General features: G+C 39.6%; 1 protein-coding gene across 1 annotated transcript in view; it reads right to left on the reverse strand.

Moving 5' to 3' along the window:
- Nucleotides 1–811: 811 nt before the first annotated feature.
- Nucleotides 812–23,139, reverse strand: part of OBI1 (ORC ubiquitin ligase 1) — a 30,676-nt gene continuing 8,348 nt past the window's right edge. The window contains exons 2-6 of the mRNA XM_054011816.1: nucleotides 21,771–21,906; nucleotides 20,954–21,045; nucleotides 18,701–18,949; nucleotides 16,094–16,182; nucleotides 812–6,175 (exon numbers count right to left, since the gene is read on the reverse strand). Coding sequence (XP_053867791.1) covers nucleotides 4,621–6,175; nucleotides 16,094–16,182; nucleotides 18,701–18,949; nucleotides 20,954–21,045; nucleotides 21,771–21,906 — 2,121 coding nt within the window. The 3' untranslated portion in view covers nucleotides 812–4,620. The remainder of the gene's footprint in view (nucleotides 6,176–16,093; nucleotides 16,183–18,700; nucleotides 18,950–20,953; nucleotides 21,046–21,770; nucleotides 21,907–23,139) is intronic.

Here is a 23,139-nt window from a genome sequence, read left to right on the forward strand (position 1 = left end):
ATGGATATTTTCTTTCCTCCTTCTGTCCAAATGTCCTGTTTTGAAGGGGGAAACTAAATACCAGGGGTAGTACACAAGGAAAGGGGGAATACTATTAAAAAGACAGAGAGATTTGGCCCTACCTCCACTCCCCCTTGATCCCTGTTAGTTCTTTCAAAAGAAACACCCCTGTAGTTTTGGGGGCACATTTAAAGGGCTTATTTAAAAGTATGCTTTTACACAATTTAAGCTCATTGGAAAATATTACCAAAGCTTTTGGCCTTGCAGTTCTAAGGGAATTAAAAAAACTAAACTAATTTCTTGCGGGGCTGTAACCCAGACTAAGGCACTAAGATATATGTAAAAATGAAACTGACTAGAAATAAAAGTGAACCAGCCTCCTCTCTCTTCATTCTAGCCCAGGTGTTATGCAAAAAAAGGGAAACACTGCCCTCATCTTAAGCTAATAGGAAGTTATTACAATTGACATTTGATTGTCCTATTTTTAATATATCTATCTATCTAAAATCTGCTGCGCTCCCTAAGCATTCTGGTATTTGCTAGGCACACAACCATCTGAAAGCAACCTGTTAAAGTAGGAGATACCAGAATCCTAAAAATAATTCTCAAACTTAATTTGCTTCTCTGGGGTTGCTCTCTTCCAGCACCTCTCTCCCCACCCCCCCTCCCTTTTCCACCCTACCCAACCCTCTCTTCTCACACACAGGTCTTTCCTAGCTCTTTCTCCCCTCCCATCACTAAAACTCTTCATCTGAAGAGCTGTCTATAAAATGTATTCAAGTGAAGGGCTTGATACAACCAACACAACAGCCGAGAGAAAACTAAAATTTATTAAACCGTTTGAATTACATCACTTGTACTGTATATTAGTGTACTCACTCTTTTGCACAGGCCTATAACAGTATGTAGGCCAAGAGAAGGAGAGTTGGAACCTTGCCCGTGAAGTTCTCTGTTTTTATTTTACATTGAATTCACAGCCCTACGTGAATAGCTTAGGTCACCAAGTTTCTAACACACCACACCCTGCAAGACTTCACTAAGCTCATCAGTGCAGGTGTTCTAAAGTGCTTCTGGTAACATAGCAGATATTTGAGGGCTGCACTTTTGATCCTAATGTTAAGAAGCCAGTTGGACAACTCTCACCCCCAGCCAACTTTTAATCTACTACTTTGACTGGTACAAATTCTTTAAAAAGAATCTTATTTTATAAGCCAAAACACTTGCAAAATTAAACAAAACAAAAACACCTTGGAGAGCACTTCCCCCAGTAGCAGAACATAGTTAATGGCAGGAGTCAATGTACAGCTTTGATTTAGTGATGAGTAGCAGTAAAACCAGGTTCCCTTAGGGTACAGGTGGCATTCACTTTTGAACAAAGAGGGAGGAAGTAGGTTTCTCCTTATGTTGACTAGGGAAAGAATTGGTGCTAATGATGCTCTCTGGTCACCTCTTCTCTGAAGACCATATTGCCATGTATGGTCTATACACCAGGAGAGGAAAAGGGAAGTTACATCTTGTGCAATAAGCTAACCCACATGGTAAGTTTACTTGTAACTGCCTATTTACTGACCTCTATTGTACACAGCAGAATTAAATATTTTAATAGAGCTTGTTTCAGCAGGACCTAGCCTGACTTAGAAAAAACTGTGCAGAACTTGAGAAAGAATATTTTCTTAGTAAGCTTCAGGGCGGCCATCTATTTCTTGTTATTAGATCAAAGCCTGCAACAGTTTAATTTGTATCAGATCTTGTAAAAAAGAGAGAGAGACACTGACTACATGTTCTTACATAACTATATGTAGGAACAGTTTAACAAAGATTAACTTGTATTTAAATAAATGTATTTGTGAAAAACATTGGCTATATTTAAAGATTTGATGAGAGGAGCAATAAAAAGCCTGAAGAATACAAAACCTATAAACAACTAACACATTTTATGGGGTTTTTTTACTATTGAAAAAGTTGTTTCACTGTATGTGATTTAATGTATAGACTGTACATGTCACCAATCCTTTCTGTAAACTTTAAATCAAAAGGAGTGGCTTACATATTACTATTTATTGACATAAGAACATAACATACGAACGGCCGTACTGGGTCAGACCAAAGGTCCATCTAGCCCAGTATCCTGGCTACCGACAGTGGCCCATGCCAGGTGCCCCAGAGGGAGTGAACCTAACAGGTAATGAGCAAGTGATCGCTCTCCTGCCATCCATATAGCACCCTTAAAGTGTGTTAGGTGTTTTACAGAGACAAGGTGGGTGAAATAATATCTTTTATTGGACCAACCTCTGTTGGGGAGAGAGACAAGCTGAGCCCAGGCTCCATCCTGAGCCCAAACGTCTCCATCACAGTTAAACAGGGGCCAGCAGTGGGAGTTTAATTGCAGTGCAGACATACCCTAGGACTACTAAGTGCATAAAAGTTAAGCATGTACTTCAGTTTGAAGAGTATAAGGGGCTGAGGTGGAGAAGACAGAAAGGGATACAAGTTTAAACCTTTGCCCATTTACTGCCTTTTTTAGGTCTTAATGTCTTTTCCATTTGCGTGACTAAAACTAAACAATGTCTATCAAAAATGCTGCTTAAAAATCACCAGGATTACCCACACAATAAATATAATATTTTCATATATTCTGACTTGAATTTAGATAAGACACCAGCAACCATTCATGTTGTTACTTAACCCTATCAACGAAAGTTAAAAATGACATGGTGTAAAACAACTGGAATGATTATGAAGTGTAAAACATGCAAAATTTACATTTCAAAGACCCAGAGCTTGGTCATACAACTACAAAGAATCAAAATAAAAATTAACCTCAGCATTTGGCAATTGCACGTGTGCTTGCATGATTTACTATCAGTGCAATGTTATTTTAAACAGAAGGTAAATAATGGCCTCTGAAAAAAGTGCTAACACAAAGTAATCCTGTGATTTACTTAACTAGGGACAGCCAGAATTAGTGTCCAGAACAGGATGGCCCCTTAATTTTTGAACAGTATAAATTAAGATTGTACATTGACCAACATTCCTTTCCTTGGAGGACTGACCCAGCGTCAGCTACAGTAAGAGGTGCTATGGAATAGGTTGGTGTCTGGTACTGGGGCTTGTAGTTGTGGCTGGGATATTGTGTTTGTGGCATTGGTGACCATTTTGGAACAGATATTTGTACAGAAGTAAAGCCACACTTGTTGCTGAACATGTTCATAGAAAATGCAAAATATATTCTAGGTCCAATTGTTGACAGAACTACAATATTTTTATTATAGTGTTAGTCCAAAGAGTTTCCAGCTGTATATCCCTCTAATCAGGTGGGTTAAAGACAGTTTATAGATTTCTTGTCCTTGATCCATCGATAGACATGATTTGCCCATTTGTAAGAAATGCCATCATGGGGTCCATTTAGAATGACAATTCCAAGTCTAAGATAAAAAGCATATTTAATTTTAAACACAATAAAGTACATTGTAATGCAAAGAGACCAATCTTGCTTTGCTGCTTAATTGGTCTCCTTTCTGTAGCAAATCAGATTACATTGACCTATTCATACTTAATGGAAAAGTCACCTCCAGAAAGGCTGAAACAGATTTCCACCAACTGCATTGACGCTGACACCAGAATGGCAGTGCATCCAACAAGGAGGGGGAAGATAATGTGAATTTATTCAAAAATTGTAACCTAAGTCTTATAAAAAAAAAAGTTTTACAGTTTCCAAAATTATAAAAAAAGGAAACTTTTCCAATTCTTCCTGTGCTAGTCCAATATCTGAGGCAACATCAAAGATTATAGTGCTTATGACATCTTTTATTCAATTCACATAGAAAAGCATGCAGTATTAATGTAAAACAGTACAGTATTAATGTAAAATGTTCAGTGCACATTAGGTAAACAAGTCATTCGCATACAAACCCATTTTTATGGTCTACACAGGCGTACTGAATATGTTCTGAATAACAATGCTTTGTGGAAACTAAATTTAAAAAATTGTGCTTAACTTCAAAAAAAAAAAAAAAAAAAAAGGGCCATGTTTTCAGTCTTAAGGAAGATGAGAGGTTTTCTAACTGAAATGCTGAAACGAGAGAGGCTGCTACATTATATACACACTTTAACTACAGTTTCAGTATAGAATAGTGCCATGCAAATAGGTCTAAGCAGCAGTAGCAGTTTCCTCAGGAAGTAAAGTTTTACAAAAAGAATTTACAGTGTTTTATGGCAAGTGAACAATTATTACCAGTAGCAGCGTTACAAGAATTACCATTACCGTGTAGCATAGGAAATTAAACTTTTAAAAGCAAGTTCTTTCCCATATAAAGGGCTGGTTTAACAAGAACATTTAAAATTGGTCATATTCAAGGAGGACATAACTGCTGCTCAAAGAGAACTTCACATAACCTGACAATTAAAAAAAATAAATTTACAAAACAAAACCTTCTATCAAAGAAGAAAGCTCTGAATGGTTCTTCTCTAAGTGAAACAATTTGAGGTGCTGAGAGAACATTCAGCTTTCAAAAGAGACAGAATCAGGTCACATGGAACTCACCAGAAATCAAGTTCACTTGGACATTTTTAAATGTTCCCATGTTGGCACTAAGACTACTAACTTCAATTCAACAAGAGTTAGTTTTTAGTAGTTTTTGAGGGACTAGCACTAGAAAGGCTGCTTTGAATTTTTCTTTTGGTCGACTGATTGACACTCTTATGTTTCTTTTCAGGAATAAAGGAAGAAGCCCAAGGAGACTGAAGTTGGTTGTGAAGATTATGAATCTCAGATGACACCTTAAAAATAGAGGAACCCAACTTTTGTTCTTCAAATAGCCTTTGCGAGTTACTGAAAAGAAAACTTTGGGAAAACTCTCTTTGAAATAAACAGTTCTGAGGTTTGATTTCGCTAGTTTCTGAATTTCGGCCTGAAAACAATGGGAAGTGTTCATTCATCTCTAGTCCAGATGGAGAGAGGATTGAAAATGTAGCAGGTTTCCAATCTACCAATTGCTCACTTGATTCAGGACATTTTACACTGTTTTGTTTGTTCCTTTCTTCCAGCTTCTTATCTGATTCATTCAGGAGTTCAGAACACTGTGTTGATTTTGAAGGATTCTCAAGCTCAGAGGACTTAAAGTTGTAGTAGGGACTCTTGCTATTGTCAGATTCGGACATCATGGAGTCCAGTTCAGAAATTTTATCAAGGTAAGCAGCATCCATGGATGCTTCACTGGATGTTCTTGTGCGGTTCATTTCTGAAGAGCGGATAGTATGTAATCTTTTAGATAAAAGAAGTTCATGCTTATCGCTGGACTTTGCCGATGGCTCTCCTGAATGACTAGTAATTGTGTTTTGCTCTGAACCTTCAAAATCTAAGTTCTCAGCATAGTTTGTTGAGCAGCTATTCCAAAACACTGGCTTTGCTGAAGTAAAACAAGTCACCTTCTTCTGGCTGTTGCAGGGGCTTGCACTATGTTCTGGAGAATCTTTGTTGCAATCATCTGAAGTGTCACAAAAATCATCAAACTCCAGTTTCCTTAGAAAGGCAGATGGCTTCCCCGTACTCTCCTGTTTTACGAGAGGACTCTCTTTGATATCAGGGGTGTTCAACTGGAGACAACTGAGAGACAAAGAAGGTGTACATGGTGCTGGAAGCTCATAAAGTTCTTCATCTTTATATGGTGCACAATCCTCACCTTTATCCCACTGTGATTCTAAGCAGGCATCCATATTTGTAGCAGCTATATCCAGGAGAACTTCCTGGCACCCTGAAAATAGTTCTTTGTTTGTCGGACGACTGTGTGTGACTGGCCCATTTGAACTGTCTTGACTAGCAGAGTTTGAGCAAGCGCCATCACTATCTAAGAGTCCATTACCTGACAATTGCTCAAGATTGTCAGGACTTTGGCTGGTAGTTAAAGTCTTTTTCTCTAGTCTTTCTACTTGGCTTTTCAATGATGCAATGTCTTCTTCACTGCTTTCACTTCCTTTATGATCTGTGAAAAGTGCTCTCTCACTAACAGTACTCACATTTTGGGTTTCTCCACTTGATCCTTTCAGCTGAGTAAGCTGACCCTCCAGTTCTTCTATGTACTTGTCACTTCTTTCCAGTGCTTTTTTCAGACGGTTCGTTTCACGTTCACATTGCTCTACTTTGGACTGAAGTGCAGCTGCCGTAAATCTACCAAACCTGCAAGAAATGTGAAGAGAGAAAATGTTAAGTTGAAAGAATTGATTTGTTCTACGTTTTTTTCAAACCTTGACACAAATAAATTTCCTAATCTAGTTTCAAGAAGAGACAATACTGTCAACACACACCACGTTAATTTGAAAGCAAAAATATAGTCCCATTCAGGATTGTAGTTACCAGCTAGTAATGAAAAAAATCATATTGTATAGGTGGAGGTGAATACATAAAACACATCTACCACTCAAAGTTATAGTGAAGCAATAACAAGCAGAAGATTGCCCTTCCAGGGGCTGGATCTATCAATTCAACTCAAATATGCATGAAGAATTATCCCCTAAAACAATGGCAAAGATTTATGGGAACATTTGAATGGTGGCCCACATCTTGAAATATTTACATTCAATCATTTTCCTACAATACAGCAGAGTTTTACAATACATTTCTTACACAATGTCACCTTGTCAAATATAAAATGCCAATATGAAATTCAGAAATTGCAACAATCCTTAGAGGTGGTTTTAAATACTTATTTGGACCATTTCAATTACATTCATCTTAGCTTCTCCTTGGGCTTCACATGTACTTTAACTTAGTTCAGTGCTACCTGATTTTATAGGTTTTACCATTGTAATGTCAATCTAATTACACTTCTTGGTTTCCAATATATAAAATTGGCATTTGTGATTGCAAGAGTTGCACATAATATGTTTGCACAATTTCTAGCTACAGCATATTTTAATTTGCAAAGTTACAGAAGAAAGTGTAGATACTCTCTCCCCCCCCCCCCCCAATTCTAGCCTGCCTCTGACAGGTAGACATGAGGGAATCTCCTGCTCCATCTGAGACTTTTAATTTACAGAAAGAAAACAAATTAAGTTAGGATATTATGAGGAGGGAAAAACCTGCAGCCACTTTAAAACCACATCATCTATTTATGCTGGGCTGTTTGCTTTTCCCCCTATGCACAAGCACTGATTTACATTCACTCTTACAAGAGACTATTACCAGGCACGTAATGTGCATGTAAGGTCCTCTTTGGAGCCTCTGTGCATATAAGGAACCTCTTTCCCATCCCCAAACTTTTGTTTCCCAGCCCTACTTATCACAACCCTCAGGCCAATGAGTTCTGAATGCAGGTGCATCCCCAGTCTGTGAATATCATCTCTGAAACAGCCAGAGGCATTGCTACAGAGCAACATGTGTGTTGCCAGCAAACGACTGAGTCAGATTTTGATTCTTGAATTCTGATCCCTGAACACCAGCTGACTGATTTTCCAGAGGTGGTGTACGCTAACAATTACAGCCGAAGCCAATGGAAGCCTGGGGTGCTCAAAACTCCTGAAGAAGTTGGATACAGCATCAACTTCATTGGTGCTACGAGAGGGAGGAAACAGTGATTTACACCCACCTACGGAATTGGCTACAAATCTCACTTTCAGCTCAAAGTGGTAAACCAGTACAAGAGAAGCTTTCCATACTTAGCCATACATTGCTTTGTAAATAAGGAATAACTTCGCAATTACATGTGTTTAAAGGGAGACAGTCAACCTAGAATAACACAATATCTGAATTTGGTTTACTTTGTGTATAGTCAGTTTCACCATTTTCCCTGTATAGTTAGTCAGTTCTTCCCCATGATGTGGGTCTTTCATATGTAGCAGTATGGGAGGGGAAAATGTTTTTAAAAAGAAATAACACGGATTCTAAATCCACATATGTTGGCAGGGTACTCAGATAGGTGGAGTACCCAATGCCACTTTTTACTCTTTTTTTTTTTTTTTTTTTAAAAACAGACTAGATTTAAAGTTCACTATGTTCCATTAAAAACAATATGTCAACATATTTTGGCTTGTTTTTCCCTTAATTTCAAAACTCAAATAGAGATAAATCAAATACGCCACAGTGAGTTATCTGAGCACTGCAAGGAGCACAAGAGATTTTTTCCTGCTTCCCAGGCCAGGGGCACTGTGCTGTATTTATTTTTGCTTCCTCTGAAGACTTTGGTATAGGCCACTGTAGAAGCTATCACAGTAGATGCAGTGTCTCATCTGATATGGCAACACACACACACACACACACACACACACACACAATCTAAAGTCATGATTAGCTTAAAAGCCAAGTGTAATCACTAGAGAGAAATGAAAATTGCTTATGCAGAGTAAGCAAAATTTTCCAGAGATTGTTGTAACAGACACTTTAACATAGAAATTAAACATGTTTTACATTTATATGCATACCTGGCAATTTTTTTAATGGAAAAACTGTGTAATATGTTTATTTAATGCAAATAGCATTAGTGACAACCTCAAATTTGCTTACCAAGAGGAAGCATTGTAGTCTCAAGTGCAAGTTTTAGAACACGTGCCTCAGGAAAAAATGAAGTTTGTCATTCAAAAGCAAGCAGCATTGCTAATATGTTAATTGTTGTAGGGAGATGTGTCTGGGAATTTGTGTTTTTAGAAAAAGGAGCATCATACAGACCACCTACAAATAGTTACACCTGCAATGAAGCATCAAAGTAGTAGAGCAACTTTCTATCCCTACTTTGAGGCTTGTGTGCATTTAAAATCCAAATTTTCAAGGGTTCCATACTATTTTTTCCTCCCCCAGCCAGCCATATTAGTTCAAATATTTAAGTAAATTACTCGATGGCCAGGAAAAGTTCTATGTAGTTATAGTGACTGTCCACACATTGGACTGTTTTAATAAGAAAGTTGTGATCTGAAAATTAAAAAACAAAAACAACAGTCTGTTTGACATCTGAGCTCAAAGTCAGCGTGCCAAGAACATAGATAGGTTCGAACACTTTCAGGAGAATTACTTTCCAGCTTGTGGATATCATGAGAAGCCCATCAACAGAACTGCAGATATGCAATGTGAATGTTTTGGGGCAAGTACTTAATAATGCTTGTTGAGAGACTCTGTCTCCAATATTTTCAATGTTAAAAAAATCCAACAGTAAAATATAAAGGAAACTTGTATCTAGTCTATTCCTGTGTCTCAAATTCATCCTTTCACCCCCAGCAAGCGTAGAAGGCTGCCAGCCTAATGAGGTCCATACGCACGGTCCCACACAACAGAAATATATAAAGTCACTCCCTTTCTCAAGTTCTCTCTTCAGTCGAGTTTTATCCACAAAAAATATTGCAAGTGAAAGCTGGCAATGAGCAGTTAAACAGCCAGTTTCTCATCTGCCTTTGCAAAAAGTTACCAGCTGTAAGTATTTCTGTTGAGTAACAAGAACTGACATTCCTTTGCAGATATTATTGCAAGTTGTACTTCAATAGCCTTGTCATATTTAAATCAAAGTGAGATTCAAAAGTGTGTTCTCACTCAGAAAAGTGACAATATAAAACTAAAGGCAGTTCGGACTCATGTTTATTGTCTATCACTGACTCCAGATCAAGTCTGTTTAGTTTCAATAAATTTATGCTTTTCTAACTACCAGCTCAGCAAACTCAGCTGAGATTCTTTCCTTCCCACATCACCTCAGTAATAATTGTTCTGCAAGCCAAATTATGCCCTCAGCTCCATACGTGCATAGTTTAAACTTATACAACAGAGTAAGTATAATAAACTACTAAAGCAAACAAGCCCTTTGTATTTTAACCAGATACAAAGCACTAAAATAACATGGAGGTTTTGATTTCGAGGTGACAAGCCAGGAATTCAAGATCAAAATAGCAACTAGTCCTACAGCCCTCTAGTATATACTCCCATGAAACACAGGAATCTCCCACAGGGTGTGGAGTGAGGGAGGGATGTGGTGTATATGTTACAAAACCCTGCAAAGCCCAAGACAATAGACTTAAACCACCCTGGAATTATCATCTTAGCAGCTGTTCAGGGGCTAGCTATCAGGGCCTCTGAAGCCTGTGGGCTCCTAGATTTTGAGGGGGTCCATGGACTGATTCATTAGGGGGAAGGGCAGGGTGAGAGGAGAAAAGGCTCAGTTGGGCTCCTGTGAACTCTGCAGGTAGGTGAGGCAGCTCCTCTGCTAAACTGTCCTCTAGTTACAGAGGGTGAGGGGCAGGAGAGAGGGGAAGAGTTGCTCTGTGGCAGGAATGGGGGGAGCGGGTGCAGAGCACAAAGAGATGCAACACTATCCTCCTCCTCTCAACAGCAGCACCTCCTCCCCAAAGATAGAAGGCTACATCTATCACAGCTACACAGCTCTAGACAGCAGCAGCTCCTCTTCTGTCCCTGGAAGAGAAGGAAAAGGAGGGAGAAGTAAGCCGGGAGACACTGGGATCTAGGGTGGAAAAAAAAAAAATAGAATATGGGTGACAAAAGGGGCTAAACAGCACAAGACCAATAGAAGACAGGGTGTACCAGGAAGTGAGCGAGGGGGGGCAGGCGATGGAAAGTGGGATGAACTTGAAAGATACAGAATGAGAGGAAAGGGGATACTACGTTTGAAAGAATAAGACCTCTTAGAGCATCACAGGACCAAGTGGCATGGAGGCTAGTGAAAGCAAGGTTAGTACTCTGCACCAATTAGTTCTTAATAGCTGTGTTGTGACGTTTTAATACATAAATGTGAAAAATGGGCCAAATGTTCTTCTTCAAAAAGGTAAAGAAGTCTAATTACTACCTCCTGAAACCACTCTTGCTGGTTACAGAGCGAGTCTTGTCCTTAAAAGATTAAGCTACACCAGCTCTGGCTGAATATTTTTGGACACTGCTTTAAGAGGACTGGGGAACGGGGACAGGAATTTCCCTTTCCCAGAGGACAGTCCAAGGTTTGAAGCTGAACAACAAACAAGAATGTTCACTTTTTAGGGAGGATCTTCAGTGTGGGGGTTGAGCATATTAGAAGCGTATTAGCAAAATGAGAGTTTGCAGATAGGAAAGGAAGTGGTCTCATTTTCATGCACTGATATTCCATCAGTGTGGATGACTACTGGGAATCAGCAAGCAGGAAGGAGAAAAAATTAGATCTCGGGAAAGATAAGGTAACAAGCAACAGCAGTGTACAGGTCCCAGTGACCAAAAGCAGCAATACATCCACGTTGTGAATGGCTGAAGCAAGGACCATACTTGGGAGTCTCTCTGCCCACTGTGTTGATATGGATATTATAATAAAGTAATCCCTAATGATGTCCAGGAGAAAATTTATTACAACTTCTGAGATTGCCGTTCTGACCCTGTATGTAGGTACGAATGTTCCAGCAGGTATCATGTTGCATGTAGCAGCACAACACCAGTTGCAAGAGAAATACTAAAGGACTCATTTAAAACAGGCAGAAAACAGGATTGATTTATTTTTGTTTTTAAAAGAAGATTCAGCTTGGGGGAAAAAAACCCCATGCACATAGAACAAAGATATTCAGTGGACAGGAGGTACCTGGAAAACAATGACACCAAATGACGCTTGCACTGGCTTTTTAATAATAGTGGACAGTAAATAAGAAATGTATGCAGTGCAATAAGGAAACAAAAACAAACAAACAAACGCCAATGCAAGTCTGGGCTGCATACATGGGTAGGCCAATCGTGGAGCAGGGAGTTAACGGTCTCTATAGGACATAGATACAACCGTTTTTGGAACATAGCAAGATGACATTGAGAAATTGGAGGAAGCTCTGGTAAGAACTATAACAAAATACTGGAGGCTAGAGGGACTGATATACAAGGAAAGACTTTAAAAGTGACATATGTAGCTCGGGTCTGAATGACTAACTGATTAGAAGGAAACATGGTAACAGTCTGTAAGGAATTTAGACTTTTGCTACCCCTCATCACAGAGGGTTCCGAAAAGGAATTTCAACATCTAGGAGATTATATTTCTAACAGCCACCATGACAAGAAATGGATGAAGCTGCCAGGTGTGCAGGTGCCTGGACTCTTCTTAATGGTTCTCAAACATGGAGGTGCAGTTCTCCAGAGGTCTGGAGTTTAGGCAAGCCCAATAACTGTGCCTGAATAATCTGAAGAATTGATAGATGGAAACTGTTGGTCTGGAGATGAACAGGGGAAATTAAACATGGTACCTCTTCTCCAGCAGGTCTAGGTTGGTGGATTAGGAAAACAGCCCTGAAGTGAGGCAAAATTTGGTGTGGGAACCAGTGAAATTTTGTCCAGCTTCAATAAGCAACTGTGGTGCTGAAACATCAGCAACATCCTGCAAGTTTCACAGACAGTCTCCTGGAAGGACAGAGCCCTGATGGGATCATCCAGGAAGTGATTCCCAAGTGGATCCCCCTCCTCTTCTGGGTTACTTAGCCTGGAGAAGACCACTAGGATCAAGGACAGGCCAAGAAACAAGAGCTATCAAGCACGTGGCTTTATGAAATCTGAAGCAAGAGTAGTTGAACAGATGTTGGAACCTTGCCCCAGTGAGGAACGTTTGGGGTAGAGCCTATCATTCATTGTTTTCCATTAACAGACACTGATGGTTCACAGCGGAAAGTCTGGAAGAGCAGTGTTCAAACTCTAGTCCATCTAACTTGAAACAGAAATACGTGCTTGTACATTTTACACACTGAACTTGAGCAAAAAATCAACATATTCACATAACATTGGAAAGTATCCCCTTTCATCTTCTGTAGGCACCCACATAACATACACACGCCTCTTCCCCTCATGATCAATCCCTAACACAAAAGAAAAGTGTCCGTCTCCTTTAGGCCACGAAGGATGGCTGAGCCCTATTTGTTGCGTGAAGTGGTGTTGTTTATTTCTGAGTTGTAGAAGTAGGATTTGAACAGAATCCAGAAAGAAGCAAAAAAAGGCTGCTTGCTGGATTCCAAGAACCACCTGGACTTCATTTGAAAAGAACCCCCTTTTTGGTCTAAGAGGGTTGGAGAGGCCAAACAACTGTGTTCAAAGCCTCTCCAAAAATTAACAAAGTCAGTTTGCATCCAAGGATGCCAAGTATCACAAGGCAAGAAGGATGAGGTCTTCTGAGGCATCCCACAAAACTGACCATAAGGTTTGCAAGTCCTGACTCAGCTGCTGGAGATTAAAACTTCTGCACCTAGAATGCTGAAATTTTCCTCAGAATTTTGTCCCACAACACAGAAGCTCAGGAGATAATTATACTGGACTTATCTGTTCTCAGGGCAGTTGAAGAAGGGTGTATTTCCTGGAAGCGGATAGCAGTTGGTCTCAGAGTACTGTCCCAAGAGCACTCTTGCTGTAAAAGTCTGAGAGATGGGAGTCCAGTTTTGAAACCATAGAAAGGACATGTGTTCTGTACTGTATACTGTGCATACTGCAACCTGTCATACTTCCTTTTACTAGGGGCCTTCCATTCATTCACAAGGCCACTCGGTTCTCCAGCAACTGAACTAGGAAAACAGTGTTTCCTTTTCCAACTTTTTTGGGGGAAGGGAGGAGGGAGAGGATGCTGCAGGGGTAGAAAAATCTATTGCAATAAGGGACAATCTTAGGAATTTGTCTTTGTCAAATACGATATCAGTTTTGAAAATAAATAAATAAGTCCACTGCTGACACGAGTTTCTATCTTTACCTAAGTTAGCCAGAGCAAAGATTATTTTGAAGTTCTCAGTGAAATTTATTTAGAGAAGTTGGAATGCCAATTCAAACAACAATGAACAATTTTGATTTTTCTACAGGACATATCAAGACTCTTCCTGCCACATTACAGATGTAATTTCATGATTGCTCTGTGGGAAACCAATCCAATTCACCTTAAAAAGACTCAAAGCAGTTTTGGTTTTGTTTATAATAATTAAATATTTCCAGGTTTTGTTTATATATATTTAGGAAACAGTGAACAAAATTTGTTTTAGAGTTAAACAAAATAGTATTTTTTATGCAAAGTTCAGAGATTACAGTGCCCAAAATTTTAAAAATAAATGGCAAGATAAACCATGAGATTAAAATGGATGGGGGGGAGGGGGGAGGGAACGCATTAATGCCACTGTATTCTGGATGTTACCGAAAGCTTCTCAGACTGGAATTTTATCTGGCAGGAGAAGGAATTAAATATTCAGGGCTGAGGATACCTAATAAGCCGATATAGAGCTGGTTAAAACAAATTTGAATCTAACTAATCATAAAATACAGAATACTCTGGGTAGATAGGCCAGCTCCATCTCTCGCTTTGGGTAAAAAGTAAATATTATCAAGATGAATTTCTCCCAAGAATACTTTTAGATCCTAGTGGAGCTACCAGTTGACTCTTTTTAAGGCCATTAATAAGATTCCTCAGCAGGGCTTGTGAGTTGCAAAAAAGGAAGTTAATAATATCACTACAAGAAATGCTTTATATTAACCAACAAAGAGGCAGGTTGTGTTTTCCCATAACTTTACAAGCACAAAGTCAATATTATAAATGGATCTTTCCAAAAAAGATCTTCAATGCAGCTGCCATCAATGTTTCGACGTGCTTAAGTTTTCAGCAAAGGAGATGACTTGTGGTGCAATATTTAGATAAACTCTCACTAGTGAGAGATACACAAGGTGACCTCTACTTTGGGATAATGCAACTATGAGTACTGACAAATCTTTTTGTAGGCAAATTAACGATAAGGGTATTAACTGCATAAACTAATCATTTAAGTTCCATGCTCTGCTTCCGTCAGCTCACTAAAAAGTGTGATTTAAAGAGAAACAACAGTAATACTGCTAGATTAGGAATAGATTCAAGCATAAATTTAGTTTAGATTGGAATGAGACACCATTACAAACAACAATAGCTGGCTTCCCACATTCCTTACTGTTTTCTGAGGATTCTGCATACAAAATCTATGTACACACTGAAAGTAATTGCTCAGATAAATCACTGTACTAGATACAAAAACAAAGAAAAGAACCCCTAATGTTGCATTGTGGGGTTCAGTGTTTATAATCTCAATTATTTCTCCAGGATTTGCTCAGAAAACCATAATTTTTAGTTGCAACTAACTACCAACCCTGCAAACTCATCTTGAGATCTTTGGGGATAAGGAGGGGAGCGGCAGAAAGAGGGACCCCCCTCCCTAAAAATAAAAACCCACCACACAAACTGTGTTCTGTGTCCCACACGTTATCAGACTTTTGGCCAAGCAGAAGTTCCATTCTCGGGTTTTAGTGACATATAGGCTTTGTGCTGGCTCTCCACCTAGAGGAGGATTTCATCCTGGTGAATAATTTAGTCGATGTGTGAGCCAGAATGGGAACCAGCTCACTCTCCTGTAACACCACAAAGCCAGGAAAGGAAGTGTTGGGCCTGATTCTTAGTTACCCTGAACATGAAATCAGGAATAGCTTCACTGTAGTCAGTGGAGTTACACTGGTGTCAAACCTGTGAGAATCTGATTTAAAGAAATCAGAACTGGAAGAAACGCTTCCTGTAGTGCGCCTGTGATGAGCATGGGACAGACACCTCAGCAGAGAAGCGCAGTCAGCATGACAGTCTCTGCCTTTTGATGTCATTGTCCTCAAAGTTTTAAATTGTTTAAAATGGTAAATTTACAGTGGAAGTCAGTGACAAGTTGCTATTTAAGAGGCCTAATCCTGCACAGTTTACTTGCATAGAAAACTTTCATTGACTTGTAGAGTTTCGACTGAACAAGGAGCTCAGACACACACTATAAAAAAAAAAAAAAAAAAACACAAGAGAAACTACCTGTTGCTGCAGGTCACTTGGTAATAATCCCACCCCCTCTGCCAAAGAGAGTCTGATGCCAGCTTGAAAGAGAAGTGAAATTTCTTGAAAAGGAAAGCTGAAATTGAGTCCTACAGTACAGCCTAGGTAATGCAGTGGTGATACTACAGAGATTGTACATTACATGTATTTGCTAAAATTGAAGTGGACACTCAGGTCTGTGCACAGGGAAACGCCAAATTCATATTCAAGCCACATGCACAACACTAAATACATCACCGTAATTTTAAGCTAAGGCTCCACAATAGTTAAAAATGGTCTATGAATAAAATATTGTCACTTTTAAAATGTTTACATACTTTTGAGGTGATCTACTATCAACTTCAGCCTTCAGTCGCAAATTCTCTCTCACAAGGCCACCATTTTCCAGTCTCAGTTTCTTATTTGCCTTAAAAAAAAAAAGGAGGGTAAAAAATAATTAAGTATAGAGTAAAACAGAACTGGCTTATAATATTTATAAGACAAGCTGTTTGCTCTTTTTAAAGAGACAGCATTAGGAAACTGCAGCTAGGAAACAGCCCTCAGACAGGGACACCACTTAAAAATTACCCTGGGAAATGGTTCGCAAAACTGAATAGAGAACAGACATTTTTTATTTATATCCCCAAAATACACTGCAAGGCTCCTATCTAGGGAAATAAACAGAGCTATGTTCGTTAGTAGAGAGAGTCATTAAGGGGATGTACTAATGGCAATTCCATGTTTTTTTTCACATGACTAAATACTTTAAGTACATTAACATTACAATGTGCAGGTATCAGCAAAACTAATGTTGAACAGCTTTTCTCCCCTCCAAACTAGAGTAAGATTACTCTGATTCTAAAAAAATAAAAGCTTAGTTATCCTATGGACGTAAATCCTTTATGACAAACTACTTGCCGTCTTCCTTCAGCATAGCTGCCATGATGTTAAGTTTAAGACTCTTGATTTACTGCCTCGCTCACTCTTTGAATTGAGGTCAATTTCTTCTTCTCAGTTCAGTGGACAGTCTTGTTAACAAGATACTTCATGTCAAGAGAAGTTTTCCTGCTGCAATGTTTTTAGAGCAACTACTTTTTTTTTTTCAAGTCTCCAACTAATGCAAAAGGCCTAAAAACAGGGAGAAGAAACTCCTTGCACTTTGAAAGCTGCTCAATCTTGATAAATTGGAAAGAACACCGAGGACCCAGCAGACTTATGATTCATAACCTTAAATCGGGGTTCCCAAACTTGGTTCGCGGCTTGTTCAGGGTAAGCCCCTAACGGGCCGTGAGACGCTTTGTTTACCTGAGTGTCCGCTGGTATGGCCGCTCGCAGCTCCCACTGGCCGCGGTTTGCCGTCCCCGGCCAATGGGAGCTGCAGGAAGTTGCGTGGGCCAGGCCAACGCTTCCCGCAGCTCCCATTGGCCAGGAACAGCGAACCATGGCCACTGGGATCTGCAAGCAGCTGTACCCGCAGACACTCAGGTAAACAAAGCGTCTCACGGCCCGCCAGGGGCTTACCCTGAACAAACCAAGTTTGGGAACCTCTGCCTTAAATGGAGGTATTTACACAGTTTATATAATGCTAAAATTGTGACTTAAAGCCTCAAAAATAAACAAATAAATAAAATTAAATTAAAAAAAAAGTTCTGTGATCAAAGCCCTTCTTCTTCCCTGTTCCTTCTGTTATGCACCAGACTCTGAATAATCTGCTACTTTTTTGTTTGTTTGCTTTCAATGTTAATACTAAGCAATTATACCTTCTAAATACTGCAAAGACTCCGAGAGCCACATTCTGCTGTTACACCAGTATAAATCCAGGACAGTTCCATTGCCGTTAATGGAGTTGTTCTAAATTTGCATCAGTGTAACTAAAAGCAGAATGTGTCTCGGATTAAAAATGCTTTCAATTACACTGATGCAAATCCAGAACAACTCCATCAACTGCAATGGAACTGTCCTGGATTTATACTGGTGTAACAGTAGAATTTGGCCCTCGGAATCTTTGTAGCATTTAGAAGGTATAAATCCTTAATATTAATACTGTAAAAAATGATATATCCTAAATATGCTAAAGCTTCAGTTTTCAGGAGGCAATCCAAGATTAAAAACAGAAGAAATAAAAGGTAGCATCTTTAATAAATACAAGTTAAGTTTCCTCAATTTGTCCTTCAAGTTAACTTTGAAATTTCATTCTTATTCAAACTGTTTTAGGCAATTCTCCTTGCCCTTGAGAGTGTGTTTTAGAAGATTTCTATATTTAAGTTTGTTTTCATCTGGTTTTTAGTCTCTTTTCCCCTCCAAATCACAAGTTTTGCTTTACGCTGTAGTCAAGAAACCTAAAAAGCATCAACAAAATAGGTCCCAAATACTGCAGGGAGTGCAGAGTAAATTTACAAGTCTCCAGTATAGGATCTTTTGGTCCTAAACGTGCTAATGCTTGTCTAGTTTAGGTCAAAGGGCCAATGTGGATGAAGTCATAACTTTTATTGGACCAACTTCTGTCGGTGAATGAGACGAGCATTCAAACTACACAGAACTCTTTTTCAGGTCTTTATGTCAAAGGGTCAAGTTACTCTGTTTCAGCAAACTGCATCGAAAATATTAGCTAGCAAGAAGGGCAATAACGCAAAATCTGTTTAAGGCAATTGGGCTGTTTTTGGCAAAATAGATATATTCTATGATTTGTTTCAAGCTGAAGACTCTGGTCCTCAATACTGAAAACAAGTGCTAGTATAATCCAATTACTGAGCCATGGGATGACAGATGAGTTGAAAGTCACATGCGAGGTTGATTAGAACAAGCAAAAGCATCAATAGTCACTGTTTTCTCTCTCTTCCTTTTGGAGCTATGAAGTACTCAAAAGGTCAAACTGACCCTCACCCCATTTGAATAACATGAAACAATTACACTGCTATGTGATTAGAGAAGCAGACATGTGTTACCTCCTTTAACTTTTCCACATCATCTTTCACTTTCTCATATAGATCATTAGCAGCTTTAAGTTTCTTGGTCCATTCTTCTACAGTTTCTGGGCCAGCTCGGCTCGCCTCATCTGTAGACCGATGACTTTCTTCATGTGTGTTACACAGACCCAAGGCCCCAGGATCCAGAACCGTTTTCAGCTGCGCTTCCAAGCTAAGGTTTTTACCTCTTAGCTCTTCCACTTCTTTCTGCAAGGATTCTATTTCATCCTGAAAGTGTTACAAACCCAGGAAGCACAAGAATGCAAAAAACCAGAAAAAGATATAAAAATTAACAGCAATTACCTCAGGACTTAATTCTCTAAATGCTTTATGTATAGAGAGCCTCTGGACACTAGGATGGGTGCCCTGCCTGCAAGGAATTCATTACAGAACTTTTCAAAGTGCACCAATGGATTGACCTCCAGGCAGGTTTTGGAAGGCTGCATTCTGGAGTGTAGCTTAGGATTTCAGCGATGGGCAGAGGAATTCCCTCTGACTATATATAGCAAGCGCATAAGGCTATATGTGGACTGGACACTTTACACAGTGAAGCGTTATCCATTGGAGTGCACATTTTGAGAGGCCGGCCTCTACACACTGTGCTCACATGGACAGTCTGCTACCTCATTTGCTACTGTTAAAGAATGAGAAAAGGGGAAGAGATCTTACGAAAGACCAAGGTATAGAAAAAGCTGCATGTTTGGAGGCAAGAACGTAGGGGGGGGGGAAATGTAGACTTCCATCAGCTGCCAAAAACAAACACTTGGAGGGGTGGGGGAAGGAAGAGGGTTATGGGAAAGCCTATTTGTGCCTGATACCTTGGCAATAGCTGTTCATGTACTCTCTATACTAAAGCCATGAAAGCATGTGTGTGGTCAAAACTGCTGTGGAAAGTAAGACTACAGGAGAATACACACTTATAAAAACCTACGTCTTGCATTGATTCAGAAATGAAAAAAATGTCACTTGATCTTCTGCATTGGATCCTCCACGTTTTACAGAGAGAAACTATTCATTGAGTTTTGGAGATTTATTCCCTTCAATTCTCAAGTGTAGTGACATTTGGGGGTGATGTGACAGGCATATTAGGGATCTCTTGGCTAGAGGTCTCCTCGGGCCTAACTTTTAGGCGCGACCCAGGCCCAAGCCCACCCGACCCGAGAAGGTTACGTCATCTTCTGACCAAACTTGCCTCTGACTCTTCCCCCCCAAACCTGAGTAGCTGCCACTGCTTCCTGCCTGGGGTCAGCGCAGCAACAGCTGCATACCCTGCTCCTACTGGCTACCAGTCCCTGCTGTGCTATTTGTGCTGGGGAGCGAGATGCACTGCAGCTCCTCAGCATGCAGCCGCCCCTGCACTGACCCCAGTGACAGGAGAAGTAGAGCTGACCGGACCCAAGAGGGTCCAGCTGATTTCCCACCTGACCCGGACCCAGTGCTTGTAGTCGAGTGCCATCAGGTTGCAGGGCTCCACTGCTCGGAGCTCCCCTGGCAGGGCTCTTCCGAAGACCTTGGGAGCAGCTGGAGCACATCTGTTTCTGCCTCCTCTTATTCCCTCACTAGGACAACATCACAGGTCTCAGGGAAGAGTTTAGAACTTGGAGTATTTATCTCTACACCGCTCCTACCAGGCTCACAAAATCTGAAGAGAAGGCAGCAGGCAACCATATGAACAGAGGAGGGCAGAGAAAGCATGGACCCAGGCGTACCCGCCAACTCTCCCCTGTTCACAGGAGGTCTTTTACGCAGAAGAGGAGCAGAAAGATCTGCTGAGTGTTTTGTCATTTTAGAAAAACTCTGTACATTTTAAAAAAAATACTGTAAGTCACATGAAGAGGTGTGTGTGCGCGCGTGTGTGTGTGTGAGTGAGTAAAAGGGACTAAAGTCTACGGGCAATATTTTTTTTAAGTACTTGGCCTAAACTCTGCTCTCACTAACTTAATAATAAAGCTGCTATTGACTTCAGTGGGAGCAGGGTAAGCCCCAATGCCAAGTTCTTCTGAAACTCCCACCTTGAAGTCTCGATTAGGAGAAGAATCCACACAAATTCAAATTATGTCCTAATCTTAAATCAACACAAACTCAAAATAAGATTAGGAGATAAATTTGAGTTTTAGTGTGTGTTCAAAATGAAACTTTTCTTAAAAAGAAAGCGTAGAAATTAAAGAGAAGAGTTGTACGTAACAGGATAAGGTTAAAAGCTGTTCATCTGGAAGTTATCTTTGCTGTTACCTCATATTCTTTGTGGAGCAGTTCAAGTCTGGTTTTACGAAGATGTTTTCTGACTGTAGGACTAAATATAGGCTCACTTTCACTTGTTCCTCCTACAGCAATGCAAGATAAACAGCATTATTACTGGGTTTGTTTTTCAGTCCAAATCCAAAGTTAGTAAAATACATCATTTTTCTCCATGTGTCTTTAGATTCCTATTTTTGTTTTAAAGAAAACTGTACCACTAGATTCCACTGGGAAGGGGAAATCAAACCTACAATTACCTAGGAAGATGGCTCATTTTGAGAGAGGGTTAGTAATCAAGCCTACTTTATTTATTAAGTACGCTTGTTAAATATTTAAACATGTAGAGATGAGTCTCAACAAAAAACCCAGATGAGAATGTTTCCAAACTCTGGGAAGTGCAGGTCCCTCATTCAAATTTTGCAACTCAGACTCAACTTCAGGATAATTTTTCAGAAAAAAAGAAGTATCTAGTCAGCCTCTGTATGGAACTAGTTGGCATTCCTGCTAGGTGCTCTCTCCTTGGGTTAGGGGGTCGCAATACATAGGCAGGATGTACAATGGTTCTGTCCACTTCCAACAATTATGCTCTCTGGCCAACACTTTCAAAGACTGACAGTTATTGAAGCCCACTGAAAAGTCAAATCACCCGTTTAGTCATTGTGTTTTAAAACATGTCGGCCCATATCTATAAAGGATTATGCCAAACGTGCCTAAGAAACAGTATGGAAAACATTAGGACACATTTTCACCAAGGAAGAGTCATCTGTGAGCAAATATTGGAACATTATTTCAGTGGTTAACAGGCCCTTACCTATAATCTCCTTGCAGGGATTGTCAGGGGTGATAGGGATCCTACAAGCCGGACACTGACTATTGTTCTTCAACCACACATCAATACAAATGGAGCAGAACACGTGGTTGTTGACACAGATGACCGGATGGCGGACCTTTTTCAAAAAAAGAGATTGTAAAATATTTTAAGTTTATTTGGTTTTAGTCTATTATACATTACTACTGTCATTCAGGAGATATTTGGATTTAACAGTAAAAATGGATCAAAGGGCATATTTCATGTACATTGTATAGTATCTTTCATTCAAAGTGACTCCCAAAGAACTTCATAAACTAATATACAGATAGTCCCACTGAAATGCAGCCATGTCTAGGTCAAGGATCACCTAGAGACAAGCAACAACGGATTCACAAACGGAGGGAATAGGAAAGGTTTTTGGCACAAGTCAAACCCGTGTTCTTGCAAGAACTGCCACTGGAGTATCTAGGATTAAGGTCTCACCTGCACTGTCTGGAAATAGACTTTGGAAGGATGAGGAGCTAAATCTACCCATCTGGGATTTCAACTAGTAGGTCCAGGGATCACTAACCCATTTCTCTTTCTAAAGGTGTGATATCGGTGTGCAATACACTGCAAAACAGCACAGGGTGGCTAACTGAAAGCTTATGCAACATGAACATTTATGTAAAAAGTTTCACTTAAATTCTTGGATCACAAATGTATCGAGTTCAACAAGATGTTTGTTGCTTTGGAAGGGAAAACAAGTACCAGGTTTACAGTAATAAGTGTTTAGAAAATATTACTAAAAACATTTCACACTCTCTCTCTCTCATTAATTTAAATTCTGTTTGGAAACAAACAGGCATCAGGATTCAAAACCAACTATGCAAGGAAGAATCTGCACTTCACACAATATTTACCTGTTACAGAAAGTGAGGCTATGTTTCAGAAAATTAATTCATGCTCTCAAATCTCTTAAACCCAGCTCTGATTCCTATGCTTCTAAGACTTTCAACTCACGTAACAGTAAAAAAAACAAAACAAAATCACCCTCTATCTCCATCCAAAATATCTACTTTGGAAATAGACAAATAACACTAGATATCGCTTTAGGTACTAAAATGCCTCAGGTAGGAAATAATTAAAACCAAAGTTCAAACAAAACAAGAACTTCAGAAATATGATACCTTTTTAAATAAAACTGTTCATTTTCAAGATTTTTCCTTGGCTGCGTTAAGAAGGAAGCCATAACACAGATGGAAATGGGGGAGAGGGGAGAAAAGAAAAGAAAGAGAAAAGAAAGAGGATAGCCAGTAATTTATTTGAAAGCCATATTGGATGTGTTTTGTAGTAATCATACCTATAAACTCAATCCTACACAAATTGA

The sequence above is a fragment of the Malaclemys terrapin genome, chromosome 1, assembly GCF_027887155.1.
Source record: "Malaclemys terrapin pileata isolate rMalTer1 chromosome 1, rMalTer1.hap1, whole genome shotgun sequence".
In the NCBI taxonomy this organism is placed as follows: domain Eukaryota; kingdom Metazoa; phylum Chordata; order Testudines; family Emydidae; genus Malaclemys; species Malaclemys terrapin.